We start from the raw sequence: 15,071 nt of genomic DNA on the forward strand, positions 1-15,071 counted from the left end.
AAATCTGTGATCTTAGACAATTTTTGTTCTTACCAATTCTGTAATGTTCCTTTAAACATCAACGAAGAGTGTCAATGTGCTGAAACAAACCAACCACCAGTGTCCTCTTCAATATACAGATGTTGTTATGCACGGCTCACTTTATTCAAGTATTAAATCTTTAGACAACCAGCTGTTTTCATTCTGAATTGGTTTTCACTCAAATTCTCTACAAGTTTGAAATGAAAACAAAAGGCAATTTTACTCAATTAAAAAAATATTTTGACAGTATTTTCTCCTCAATCTCACACATATGGTTAGCACTGTACAAGCAGCTGTTCATTCCTTTATTACAAACAAAGTAAGTAATATCTTATTTTTCCAAACAAGAAATGGCTTACAGTAAGTGTATCATTTTGGAGGAGCACAATCGTTCAGGCTGATCAAATAAACGTTTAAATCGCTCAATATGTTTCCAAACCCTGATGAGCTTGATTTTGCATTTATTAATTTTTTTATTTAAATTTTAATGCAAGTCGCCAGACGCACAAGGCCTGAAGGCCACTTCAAGGTGTGGGCCACAATTGATTTTTTGCAAGGGCCGTTTCCACTTTTACTTCTGGATGTAGGCTTGGGTGTTATCCATCTGAAGCCTGGCTGGTAGAACAGAAAGCACTATCTCCCCAACTTTGCAAAGCAATCATGGTTTATTTGCTCAAGGAAAGAAATACGACCGGGACTTGAACCCAGATTCTGCTGATCAAACACCAGAGCTTTGAATCCCGTGCTCTTAACGGCTAGGCCATAACACGCCACGCTGTTATTTTAGAAGCTTGTGAAGACTGTAACAAAAGAAAAACCTGAATATAATTGTGGGACAATTTAACAAGAACAAAAAAAGAAATTGTTGTTTTGTGCAGCAAGTCAATGAATAATACTATCAGTGAAAACCTCAACATCAAAATCCCCTAGATCGACTGGCATTTAGCGTTGCCCTAATATCAGGGGTCAAAATTGACACTGGATTTAAACTTAGGGCCGGTCTTGTGCTTTTGTTTAATAATGCCTTTTGAAACCTAATCTTAATCTTTAATTAAATTTTTGTTTTTACTTTAAGTCCATTAAATATGAAAGTACTACCCATAAGTTCAACTAAAAACAGTTTTAAGTATAGATACTTTTTATTTTTTTATTCTGGTCTTTTCACAAATTTTCTAGTACAATGTTTAACCAAGCCCTTCGGTCTTCTATATGTTTTTTACCAATTTTGATGGCTGCAAAAAGGTCTAAGATTGGATAACCATGTAAAGAAACGGCTAATAAGTTTAGGTAGGATTTGTTGGTGTATAATTAGGTTAGGTTTGCAGTAGCATCATGTATAAATATCTTTTGAGTAGGTCATAAGTTGACTAGCTTACACAGTGGCAAACATGTAGGCAGTCAATTTGCAATCTGAACAAAAATGTGTGCAATCAGTGCTTCGGAAATATTCTTATAGTAGACGCACTTTAAAGGCAAACTATTATAGTTTTGGGGGCCGGTCGATTATCCTAATCCTATACACATGTATGCATGTACAATGAAACTATATCATGTGAACATTTCATTTCAAATGTTGGTCACTTTTTTGAGTAATCATCGACCACACAGGAAGAATAATCCCTAGTAGGAGTACACAATCTGCACTCAGATTTAAATTTTTGGGCATAACAACTGTTGTCTAACAACTGTTGTCTATCAACTGTTGTCTAACAACTGAGATACACATCAGTGTATATAGGTTAAACCAAAATAAATATTCTTTATGCCAATGCAAATTTAACATCTTCTAAACTGTTGCCTTTATACTTGGAAATGAAATGCTTCTCAAATGTTTTATACTAGGCCTATCGAAAGCTTCTGTATGCTTCTACCAAAGGTGTTTACTGCCATTAGTTTTAAGAATGATTACCAAACATATACCTTCTCTTTAAAGGCAGTGGACACTATTGGTAATTATCCAAAATAATTATTGGCATAAAACCTTATTTGGTAAAGAGTAATGGGGAGAGGTTGATAGTATAAAACATTGTGAGAAACGGCTCCCTCTGAAGTGACGTACTTTTGGAGGAAGAAGCAATTTTCCACGAATTTGATTTCAAGACCTCAAGTTTAGAACTTGAGGTCTCGAAATCGAGCATCTGAAAGCACACAACTTCGTGTGACAAGGGTGTTTTTTTCTTTCATAGTTATCTCGCAACTCCGATGACCGATCGCGCTCAAATGTTCACAGGTTTGTTATTTTATGCATATGTTGAGATACACCAAGTGAGAAGACTAGTCTTTGACAATTACCAATAGTGTCCACTGGCTTTAAACTTGTTTGCATTTGTTTTGTAGCCTAAAGGCCATAAGGATCGCCTGACACAGATTTGTAATCACTGAAACATAACACAAGTCTAGTTTTATATTATTGTTGCATTTGCATTCCATCTATTGGGAACTAATGCTTTATTGTAAATCCACAGGATTCAGTCCCAGATCCAACTATAGGGAAAGCCGTTATTGACGCTTGCTCCAGACACTGGGGTCCTGTGAGAGATTGGAGCGTATCTCAGATGGCTAAAGTTGGCCCAATGCTGATCAATCTTAATACAGAGCAGATAAAACAACTCAACCAACATACATTGCCAGTTGTGTAAGTACTCATATGAAAATTGCCTTTGGAGGAGAATTGTTTTTGCTCACTTTTTATTTTATTTTTTATAAGTGCAAGCACTTTTTAGTTATTTCATACATAATATGCACTAACAACAAACCACGAACATACAAACCAAAATAAGAGGACAAAACATAAAAAACCTTATCAAGAAACAATAAATAATTAATTAAACCATAAACCTCCACTTTGTGTTAAACTTATGAATAGTGTTTGAGCTAGTCGCAATCTTTCTTTCTAATTCATAGTTAAATTTTACTAAATTAACAACAAAATGGAAGTTTGGCCTTTGTTGATTAAACCTGCTTCTAAATATCATCTTCTTTGTTAATAAAATGCAAAGGTTAAATAAAAGATCTGGCCTACTTTTTGTTTTCAATTTGAACTTTAAAGGAACATTACAGAAGTGGTTTTGCTCGCAAAATTGTTGCTGGCAGTGTGAGCACTTTATGTAATCCACCGTATACATAAACTGTCAAACCTGTAGAAGTTTGAGATCGATTGGTCATCTGGGTCACAAGAGAATAGTGAACAAAGTTTTGCATTACATCGATGCCAAAACAAAAATGAATAAAACGCTCACTGAGTGATAAACTCAAAATGCGAACTTACATCATTTATTTCTCATCAAATATGAAGTTTCAGACAGAAATATTTCAAGGCATGTTTTCTACTATCATCATCATTAGACCGTGTAAGTTTGATGTAAATCTGTGATCTTCATGATTTTTTTTTTCTTACCAATTCTGTAACGTTCCCTTAAATGCCCAGCTTCTTGAGGTTTTTGGAAGAAAAAAGAAGAAGTCTTTATTACCAAAACAAATTATGTCTTGCTGATTTGTGATACCTTGGCACATCCTAAAGGCAACAGTATTTCTTAAAGCCATCGGACACTTTCGGTAAACAGTATTCTCTAAAGGCCCACACTTGGTGTATCACAACTTTTATAGAAAATAAAGAACCTGTGAAAATTTAGGCTCAATCGGTCATCGGAGTCGGGAGAAAATAACCGGAAAACCCAACCTTGTGTCCGCACGTTTCTGTAATTCTTGTTATCGAGAATTGATAAATGTTTGAATGTTTTCTCGAAAAGTAAAGCATTTCATGGAATACTATTTCAAGAGAAGTCTTTCACCATTACCTTCTGTAAACCCTGTAAGTTATTTGTAAATCTGTGAACTTTTTTTTTTTTCTGTTCCGAAAGTGTATAATATGGCTTTAAGTGATAATGCCCTCTTGTGATAATTATGGGTAGTGTGTGGCACTTTTTGAGTGCTAAATACTAAAGATCAACACATGTAAAATAATGCCACACATGTATAACAATGGAAATTCCAGAAAACATAAAATATATCATACATGTACTACATTGGCTCTTAAAGAGTTAATCTGCTTGTTCGGGGTTATTACCCAAGCTGTATTTTGAAGTAAAAAAACACTCAATTAAAAATCCACGGTCAAATCACTCGGACGGGGTTTGAACCCACAACCTTTGCATTTATACCAAAATCCACAGCACTCGGGAAAGTACCGAATGTACTGTGCTTATTACACATCAGTTGTGTAGGGGTAAAAACAAATTATATTCTTTATCACCAATAGTCACCTTCATACATTCCTTGGCAGCAAATGACACTCTAAGTCTTTCTCTTTTTGACTTTTTTAGCTTGGACATCTATGCCAGATTGCATTACCGTGGCGATGAGGCAAACACCCTGGTGCATCATGCCATGAGATTATGGGGACGTATCAATACATGGAATGAAACTCAGCTTCATTCTCTGGGACCACTCTGGACATTGTTAAGCCCAAGAGATCTCAGACGAATCAACCCGGACTATGTGAGTAAATTGTTCCATCAGTCAGTGGACTTTGGGTAGGGGATGGGATGGAGGACATGTTTTCCTTTCCCAGTCTCATTGCCCCCACTTTCACCTTGCATAGAAGGTAAACAACATCATGAACAATTTTTTTTTCTTTCTTTTTTTTGGCATGTAGCATGACACAAAGCTCTAAATTGATTAAAAGCATGTCTTATTATTTTATATTTGCCGTCATTTTATTCAAATCTGTGCTGACTGTTGATACATTTGATAATTGAGGATATTTATTATAAAATGTCAAAAGAATTGATTTATAAAATGTCAAAAGAATTGATAAATAAAATCATTGTTTTACCCTACACCAATATTTTTGTTTAGCACCTTCCACTCTGTAGTTTCCCAAGTCTGTGGCCCCCCCCCCCAAAAAAGCATAACAAAGACAGTAAAGTATTTTCCAAATTAAATCAATCAGGTCACAAGTCTGCTTTCTCTTCTTGGCTCATATGACTTTGAAAGAGGGCAAGCAAGAGCTATCATTAAAATAGCATCTGACCTTCCTGATTGGAGCTGGACACTGGAACAAGTACAGAGGTAAGCATCAGTTACCAACTTGTAATTGATGTTGTAGCTAGACCAGTTTTAGTGGTGGGCAAAATTCAAATTTTGTTGGAGTCTACCAAGGGCAAGGGGATCAACAAAATTATTTGTTTTTAATTATGGCCATTATTGCTGAAGTGGGGCAAGGTTTCCAAACTGTTTATGTTATTGGGGCCATGCAATAAGTAGAATCATCTTTCGACTGTGTTCTTTCTCTTTGACATGTGATACTCCTTATAATTAGCTTTGTCTCAGATCAATGCAAAGAGGACAATATTTGAAATCTGTGCTGGGCGGCACATTGTATTTTCCTCAGAATGCTGGGCAAAAAATGTGAGTCCTGGGCAGGCCTGCCCAGCATCGCCCACCTTGGCTACAACACTGCCAACTTTGAAACTTTTTCATGCATAAACTTGAAGGGGCCCCAATGCTTGGGGCCCTGATGGAACTTAGCACCCATGGTAATCAAATCAACTCTGCATCAGGCCTTAATGCAGGGCCCCAAGGCATTCTCTCTTGGGTAAAGGGCACCCTATGAGGAAATTCTAAATATCCTCATTGAGCATTTCAAGGGCACCAAGGCAATGATCAGGGGGCATGGTGGCATTTGCCTTCGTTGCCTCCATCAAGTATCAGGATTGCTGCATTTCCAAAGATTAATAGTTATAGGTTCATGCTGTTATTAAATTGTTGAAGAAAAGTGTGCCGTGTCTGGGTCAAGTTCTGGTGTTCTTGATCAGCAGGGTTTGGGTTCAAGTCCTGGTCTGAACACAACACACAGGATCAACAGCTTATACGCCTCTCTGAAGGTTGAAGCAATCACATGCCTTGTTTGTGTCAAGTCAAGGACTCGAACCCGCACTCTGCTGGAGAGAAAAACCAGTACTTGATAGCCAGTGTGCAATCCTAGTTTGAAAAGTTGGCACATGAGTTTTGATTTCTAGTAAATAAACACCCCACAAGACGTATTTAATGCATCAATTGTTGATCTTCTAGATTGTCTGATCTAGATTGTCTGATACATGTATGATCTAAAAACGTCTTCTCAAATCAAAACATACTCTCCTTGGAGGACTTATGCAAAGTTTAATCTCTTGGCCTTTTTCATCAGAATTGTATAAACTTGTCGTTAATAAGGTGTCTATTGGTAACAAGCCACAGATCAAGGACTGATTTATCATAAGTTCCAGATCCAAAGGTGGAAGATGACACGATTACAACTAATGATGAGATTGAATCATGATGTTCATAATCTTATGCATAGATTTCATACGGACAGACCAGATTTCTTTTGTACATAGACACTTTCATGTTTAGTCGGGGCAAAATATTAAAAATATAAAAACTGTCCACTCTTTATAAAGTAGGTTTCATAAAATGCATTTAAAAAATGGGGAATTTGACCAATTATTAAATATGTTAAAAGTTTGCAATTTTCTTTAACAAAGAGTGACATATATTGTATATTGAAGTTTGAGGAACATAATCAAAAATGTATTATTTTCAGAAGCAAAATTTCACCAGTTGCAGTTTTTGACATCATCAGATTCAGAAAAGTGTTTTCTGTTTTAATTGAATTCATCTTGTTTTTGCGGAGAAGTAGAAGTTGTGAGTGTTGTTAGATTGAATCCCAACCGAGTATCCTGTGGTTTGTCTAATTACAGCCTGGGGAAGCTTAGAAAGTTCATGGACCCCCGGGAACTGAAGGCTGCTCCTGTGTCAGTATTCGCTTCTCCAGATATGTTGGAACAAATGCTGCCCTCTGGTGGGCGGGAACATCAACAGGTATCTACCTAAAACATCTTGTGTTTTTGTAGCAAGGAGAGTTTACAATAAGGCATTCTTAATACTGAGAAGAACAAGGCCCAATTTTAGAGCTACTTGAGCAGAAAATATTGCTTATAACAGTTGCTAAGCAAATGGTCGGGATACCAATCACAACTTATTCATGTGACATGGTAGTTTAGCTGGTAACCTTATTCTGGTAAGCATAATTTTGTTGTGCTTAGCTACTTTTTGTGCTTAATTAGCAGCTCTATGAATTGGGCCAAGAAGACACTGCTCATATTCAAATTTGCTCCTACAGCAAGGCCGTCTAATACTACAATGCGTGATGACTCAACAATCAAGCCGTAGCTGTGTAGCTGCCGATTTGGACCCTGCCTTAGATCATATTTTATTAGCCCTCTGTTTCTGAAGAAACCAAAATTTATGTTATGGTCTCCTTTTTTTGCGGTTTTACTTATTCTGCCCACAACCTTCTTTTCAAATAAATAATTTGTTTTTTTGGTCATTATCAATTAGTCAGTATTCTATTGCAAAAAGTGACCTCCAAAATTGAGTAAAATACTATGACTTCCAATCAACCGATTGTGCTGCCAATGTCACTTGGCCTAAAATGGTTATCACACATACATTAACAACTACGGTGTACATATTTTTGCATTTGTTCAATCGAGGCTTTTCTCTCTTAAAATCACTGAAGAATTTTGTGGAGTTTGTACCATAAGACTTTGATGCTGAACAATGCCAGTAGGCCCCTATGGGTAAACACAAAGTCATGTGTGTGTGCACGGAAAGTGTTGTAAATTGCGCTCATTATAATGATTTTGCTGTCAAAAAAAATCTTCTAAAGAAGCTGCAAATTCCTTTATTTTCACCTTCAAATTATTTGATTAGAAGGGGTAGCTGTCAGCTAGGGTCAGTAGACAACTTCTTCGTCTCGCTTGGCACAGCTCGAATCTGATGTAGATGGATCATTACCTTCAGAATTGTTTGCTATAAAAAAGTGTTTCAATTCAAATTGATGATTAATAACCAATTTGGTTGCAATTTGTCTCAGCAAACCAAGGAGATTGCCCGACTCTTAAAGGGCAGTATGGATCCCATTGGGACTTGGGATGCGGAAGACTTCAAGTCAATGGGGAGATCTGCCAGTGGACTCGATGTCGATGACTTGGAACAATTGGGTAAAATATCAAACACCTTTAAAATCTTTTCAAGATCTATTTCCCCCTTCCACACAAACTTAACTTGAAGTTGTAAATGAGAACATTCACTGGGCCACAAATAATTTTACAAGAAGTAAAATCCTTTTTTTTTTTTACATATCTCCTTTCTATAATAACCAACACCCCATGGTAAAAGTGTCATGGCCGAACAATCTAGGGTGCTGGATTCAAGTTCTGTTCCTATAAAGAAAATGTGGGTTTGAATCCTGGCCTGGTCAACCGTGATACTTGCGCCCTTGAGCAAAGAACTTTATCGTAATTACTTTTCTCAACTTTTCTCTTAACTTGTGTTAAAGGTTTTTTAAAGATCTCTAATGGGAATGAAAAACTAACTACCGTAATCATCATGGAGATTGGTGGGGGAGGCAACAAGCTTTTAAGACACAACTGTGATGAAATAGATCATCTGAATAGACACTGAGAGTTTAACATGGGGCAAGGAAATTGTGTAATAACGGGGCAATTAAATTATATTTTCATGGGGCAAGAACTTGTATTTCATGGGGCAAGGAACCTGTGTTCTATTGGGGCAAGAGAGTTGTGTGTTCAGGGAGTAAGGAAGTTGTGTTTTCATGGGGCAAGGAAGTTGTGTTTTCTGTACAAAATCCATAATGGGAATATAACAACCACATACCGTCATCATCATGGAGGTTAGGTGGGGGGGGGGGGAACCTTCAAGATGCAGTCAGCGAGGAAATAGATCATCTTAATGACAATGTGAGTTCAACAGCACATCATGGGGCAAGGAACTTGTGTTTTCATGGGTCAAGGAACCTTTAGGGGGCAAGGAACCTTTGTGTTAATGATAAAAACCAATTACCATCATCATCATGGAGGAATAGGTGGGGGGCAAAAAGCTTTTAAGACACACAGATGAACTGAATAGATACTGAGAGCTCAAAGGGCTAAAGACGTGTTTGACCTCTCCGCAAAGAATCTCCTGCAGCTTGTTTGCTTTGTACGTGCCAATTACCCGCAGTCATCTTTGTTGTTAATGATGTTTGTAGATCCAAGCGTTGTAAAAGGAGCCTTGGAGGACATAGCTGATGCTGAATTCTCACCTCGTCAGCGTCAAGTCCTTGTAGAGAAATACCGCAAAGCAAGAGGAAGTCTGCAAACTGTGAGTCAATCAAATGAAATCTTTCACTTCTAGATTACACAATGAAATTAGTAATTTTTTAATAATGTTCATTGTTTACGGCGAAACTCTTTTCATGGTTGAAACTACTTACGTATGTAGAGGTAGAGGGGGAAGCCAAGATGTGTCCTCCTCCTTCGTCCGCTTATTAATTAAAATAAGGATGCGCTGAATCAAGTCTTAAGTGTTCCTACTGTTTATTCCTCGACTTCTTCCAATGAAGGAACAATATATGCACTAGCACAGTAGTATGGTCTCAACACAAAATTAAAGAAACAGAAAAAAAAACCCAAGCACCAGCCAGATGGAGATACTGAAGATAAATGAGAATAATACATATCATAAATAATCTGGAGGTACAGAGATAAAAGAACATAGGCTATTATTACGCTACACGAGTATATGTACACACAAGTTGTGCTCTGTGTAATGGCGTCTGTTTCCATGTTACGCACAGCCCACACATAAACTTTACCCAACTTGACCTAGCACACATGGCGAGTGTACATACATGTATTAACATTACACTACCCACTGTATACGTGTACGTTGTGAACTTCACGTCACTGCCCAGTATAAAACTTTTTTCTTCCCGCACAAAGTTCACATGAAGAACAATTACAAATATGAAAATGAGACTTACCACCAATCTCTATGTTGTTTAAACTCCCCTATTCATCTTATTGATGGACACAAAAATCACAATAAAAAGCAAATATCAGCAACAAAGTCGGCAATCTTTCAAGGTAATAACCACTCTCCACAATAATCGCAAAGCAAGAGGCCTTCTCGGATCCCTGCCAAAAACCACTTAACCTCTCGTAAACACTACGCACTGAGAAACCCCCAATAAGCCAACTAATAATTAATCAAACTACTTTCTGTTGTCGCCAAAACTTAATGGAGTTTCACATGGTATCAAAAATACACAAATTCTTGTTAATTCCATACCAAAACAATGTAAATGAGAATATGACATGAACTGTTTTGTATCGCGGAGGGACTCGTCCTGAGAGTGATACAGCACTAAGCCCGCAAAACGTTGATTAAAGGGATGCTCTATGTAAATACCTCAAAGGCCGTTTCCCCACACGTATATTTTGCCATATGGTTGTTGTCAGTGGTCTTGAGTTAGGCAGCAACAGGCTTAAACTTTTAGCTGTGTGAGGGCAAAGCCCTTTTCTTTTTGCATTGGAAAATCTTAACTTTTACTTATTAGGCACCGAGGCCAAGACCAGGTGCACTGCTGCAAGATATAACTTACTAAACTGAAAGTCGTAAAATATAACACTTTTGACAAATAATGTTTATAATGGTCTTTGATTATTTTTGTAAAGTTTTATCTTATAATTGATTTGTCTCCACTGAGTCTTTGCTTGGTGTCTTTGGTTAAGTCTTGGTCCTTGATGTTATGCTTCAAGAGTGTTCAAGTCTTTGACACTTTTTAAAATGGCAAGTCTGAGCTCTAGCCACAGGACTAGCTTGGTGATCAAGTCAAGTAGATCAAGTCATATAATACTAATATACTAAAGTGTCTTGAGTAACTTGTTGGTAGATACTTGCGCTATATATAAGACTTTGATATTATTATTATCATTGTCTGCTCTAGCAATACAAAGGTCGTGGGTTTGAATCCAGAGTGGTTTGCCTGTGAGATTTGTTCACAGAACTCAAGAAAATACTGAGTAGGTCTATAGTATTAAAGCCTAAATTTTGTATAACACAATAAAAAAATTTCTGGTTCAACAAATAACTCATTTAGCTTGATTTGGTTGTGCATAAAAATGAATAGGGCTGTGTGGAGGTACCTCTTCCTGTGCCATTTAGGGGTTTTAAATAAGCGATTTAGTTGATCCCAGCTAGTTGATGGCAGCCATTGATGGAATTGCTCTAATTTCAAGAGCGAATTGGATATGTGTAGCATAAAAAACAGGGGCTCTCTCATTTTAAACAGCTCTTATTTTAGCTTTTGCTGTTGTTTTTATGTCTTTTATGGAGTTTAGTCTTGGTACATTTTGTTGCACAGGCCTTTGGCGCTCCCCAGGGAACTGACATGGTTTAAGGGTTTAATAAATGACAGGGGTAATAATGTTGGAAGCACTTTGAGACCGGTTATGGTGTAAAGAACTGGTTATTATTTGATTAAAATCCTGCATAGTCAATGAGTGCTGAGGATGTGAGAGAGATGAAGGGTCTATCTGTTGGTCTGAGTACGTCTGATCTTGCACACATGGCTCCGCAAGACATCAGAGAATCTGTTGACATCTTCGCACAAAACTCCAAGAAAATGCGCAGAACACAAAAGAGAGAAATCATCAAGCAGGTAACTGATTGCTTTTCTGTTTGATAAAAGGTTAAGTTATGGTCAACTCTTTAAATTTCTTTTCATGAAAATGAAAGACATAGGGTCTGTATCGTTTGGTGCTGATTCTGACAATTGATGGCAATAACAACTTAATTGGTAAGAAGTAAAACAGCTTTTGATAGTATAATGCATTTTGAGAAACTTCACTTTAAAGTAATATGGTTATGGAAAAAAGATATAAGTTTTTATCCACCAACAGAAAACTAAAAATTACTCATTGCAATCCCTCCTGGCATAGGTAATGTTTTGAACATTTGAGGAGAAAGACACTTCTAATCCTACCTATGTAAACAAAAATCTTAACTAATTGGCAAAGCAAACCATAGAAGAAAGACAAACAATATAACAAGATATTTGTGTAATATTTGTCTTTGAAGAGTACGTTTTGTTTGCCTTTGTGGTATTCACTGCTAAAATGTAGGATTCAAACTGCTACAATTTCAAAGGTCATGGGTTCGCATCTCACCCGAGTAATATACCTGTGATTTTGTTTTACACAACTCGAGAAAACACACATCTGTGAAAGGGTAAAACAAAAAATGAATATTTGTTTATGGAATTTACCAATTGTTGCAGCTCAAAGACGCACCAGGGGGTATAGAAGACGCTATTAGAGACATGGGTGATATGGTAAAGGAGCTGCCACTCAAAGACATGGATTCTCTATGCACAGCTAACTTCACTGCTTCAGCTGATACCAATTCCACACAGATGGCTGCTGCTGGTGGAATGAACTGGACAGAGGGACAGGTATGTATTGACCCCCTTGTTCAATGCGGAACGCACCTACATAATGCTGATCTACCAGGTTGGCTTTGTGGTTTCTTCCCAATCCTTTCCTTTCACCTCTGTGGACCCTGGTTCGAGCCCAGACCAGAACATTGCATGTGGATTGGGTTTTTCAGTCCCTACCTGACTGCCAGGGTTTTCCCTATAAGTTTTCATCCCACATCTAAAACTGAGATGTATTATTAGTTGTCTTTTTTACAAAAAAAATTGTGTGATATTTCCATTAGGATGCTTTGCCGACTCTAATGCAGATTCATATACATGTACCATTTTCGCGGTTTTGAGAGTCCACACCTTTTTGTACATTTTGACTCCCAATGGGCGACAGAATAGTTTGGTGTAAGTTTGCTCTGCGGTTTTGCAAGGATATTATATTATAACTTTATTTGATGTATGCTGACTTTTGCATCCACCGATTTTGCATTACAGAAAGGAGAGAACATTTCGCTGTTTGTAAATGAAGCTGACCGTTTTTTTATAGTTTTTTTTAAAGAAAGATTTAAATCAGTCAAACATCTGACTGTTTTTTGTCAAAATCAGTTAATAAAGGAATAACTGATAAGTGAAGGGATCAACCCAATAGCAAATACTGAACATCACTTACCTTTGAAATAACAAACATCGGTGTAAGGGTAAAATCAGAAAATATTCTTTATCTCCGATGCAAATTTAACATCACTTAGACAATCATTCTAGTTTCTACTTTTTTCTGTCAGAGTATGAAACTATTCCGATGTTTTAAGAATGAAGTTCTTGGCGGGAACAAGGAAGGTAGCTCTGCCGATCTATTCACCCCATCTACAATCAGGTAAGCCAGTAGTACATCTAAAGCTCTTTTCACACTACTCTAGTCCCCGGGGGCAACCCCTGGGAATAGCGGCCTGCCCTTTCACATCCCAGCATCAAAACCCAGAGGTTTTCTTAAAACATTAGGGATCGAGGCGGGGTCGGTGTGAAAGTGCGCCGGGGTAACCACAGGGTTATAAACTCATGGGGCCTTCAGAGAGCTGTATTCCACGGGGATAAGAGTAGATGCGTTGTGAAAAGGGCTTGAATATTAAGGAAATTCAGATTTAAAGACTCTAGATTCTTTGATGTCCTAAAAGCTGTTAAGCAGAAAATACTGCTTAGAAAATTTCTTTGACTAGCAAAAAATGAGTGGGGCACCAGTTGCAACAATTTAAACTTTGTGGAATTTTGGCATATGTGCCCAGTTGTTGCTAAGCAAACCTTTTCTGTGCTTAGCACATTTTTGTGCCAACAGGCTTTATGAAATTGAGCCCTGGTATTAAAGAAGTGCATTTTTTGTTTGCAGGCACAAAAGCTTATTCCACAATTCAATGGTTCAGGAACAGTTTTTAGATTTTAGATTATTCAGACTTCACTGTTGTTGCTGAGCACACCTATTCTGTGGTTAGCACATTTTTGTGCTTACAAGCTTTACGAAATTGAATTATGACATTTTTGTTTGCAGGTACATGGGCAGCATGGCCAAGGGAATCACATGCGATGACATCAATGCTTTCTATGACGATGATATTCTACCTTTTGTCAGTGCCATGATGGAGCAAGACAACTGGTCTCCAAGACAGGTTCAAATATTTCTTATTACTGTTTTATGAGGGCATTAAGTTGATGTCTGAAGGCTGCATCTGTGCTTATACATAATGTTATTTTCAACATACATAATATTTTTCCGATTTTGCTTGCCTTTTGAAAAATTGGAAGAAAATGCTTGATTAGGTAAGGCTTTTTATTAGAAAATGTGTTAACAAAAAAATAACAATTCCAGGAACAATAACTGCATTGACCTCCTTTTAAGCTTACACAAATGTCTTTTTAGGGTCACATGGTGTGTTGTTTCCACGCAAATCCATTTTCAATAGAGCCTGCCAAAACTCCAGTTTGGCTTTCTTAATTAACCTGCGACACTGCTAGATTTAAATTAGGACTTGAACAAATATTATACACAGTATTCAACAGGCGTGTTTGAGAAATTTTGTTTAAGTTCTACTTCATGAATTGTTGTTTTGTTTGTTTATTAAATAGCTTGACTGCATTCATAAGAAGGTAAAGAGCTCCCTGTCTGAAGTTCATGCTGACTACACAGCAGACTTCAGTGAGAATGAAATCAACACAGTCACTGGACAGCTACTGAAGGAGTTCAGGTATATACATGTAACTAACCACTTTAACAATGATCAGCAAATATGTTTTTTACATTAATTACTTTCTGCTAAGTAAGATGTTGTTAAATTGATGTTATTCATATCAGTTTAAAATATATTGCAGGTACATTTATGCAAAGAACTTTTTCTCCATGGTAGGACCATGGAGGCTATTTTTACCTCCATGGTAGGACTAAAAAACTGAGTTGAAATTAATTGAATTGAGTATTTACATAGATAAGAGGTAATTTGATCTTTGAAGGGTGAAGGCTATTTTTATGTTGCAATTTAAGATCATCCTATTTGTTGCCTTAATGCCCCCCCACTCAGTTTTAAAAGCTAACAAACATCAATTGGAGTTTGTCTGAAATCTGCATTTATGCTCCCAAACATCAGTCCTTTGCACTTATGGAAGCAAATAAAGTTTGAAGGCAAACACAGTTACCTCAGGACGTCTGTGCGGCACCATAATGTAGCCTGATAGCAACATTTTGTACTTTGAT

The 15,071-nt window shown here is 37.1% G+C and overlaps 1 protein-coding gene and 1 long non-coding RNA gene across 2 annotated transcripts in view; one reads left to right on the forward strand and one right to left on the reverse strand.

Moving 5' to 3' along the window:
* Nucleotides 1-15,071, forward strand: part of LOC139943637 (otoancorin-like) — a 38,610-nt gene that overhangs the window by 11,726 nt on the left and 11,813 nt on the right. Inside the window, exons 7-17 of the mRNA XM_071940353.1 lie at nt 2,487-2,656; nt 4,344-4,518; nt 4,973-5,091; nt 6,762-6,882; nt 7,940-8,066; nt 9,116-9,228; nt 11,405-11,569; nt 12,188-12,361; nt 13,117-13,208; nt 13,875-13,992; nt 14,450-14,568. Coding sequence (XP_071796454.1) covers nt 2,487-2,656; nt 4,344-4,518; nt 4,973-5,091; nt 6,762-6,882; nt 7,940-8,066; nt 9,116-9,228; nt 11,405-11,569; nt 12,188-12,361; nt 13,117-13,208; nt 13,875-13,992; nt 14,450-14,568 — 1,493 coding nt within the window. The remainder of the gene's footprint in view (nt 1-2,486; nt 2,657-4,343; nt 4,519-4,972; nt 5,092-6,761; nt 6,883-7,939; nt 8,067-9,115; nt 9,229-11,404; nt 11,570-12,187; nt 12,362-13,116; nt 13,209-13,874; nt 13,993-14,449; nt 14,569-15,071) is intronic.
* LOC139943640 (uncharacterized) lies at nt 9,094-10,125 on the reverse strand. The gene is made up of 3 exons (XR_011786870.1): nt 9,890-10,125; nt 9,341-9,559; nt 9,094-9,226 (listed from the first exon to the last, which is right to left on the reverse strand). It is a non-coding gene; the product is annotated as an uncharacterized lncRNA (long non-coding RNA).

Source organism: Asterias amurensis, chromosome 11 (assembly GCF_032118995.1).
Source record: "Asterias amurensis chromosome 11, ASM3211899v1".
Classification (NCBI taxonomy): Eukaryota; Metazoa; Echinodermata; class Asteroidea; order Forcipulatida; family Asteriidae; genus Asterias; species Asterias amurensis.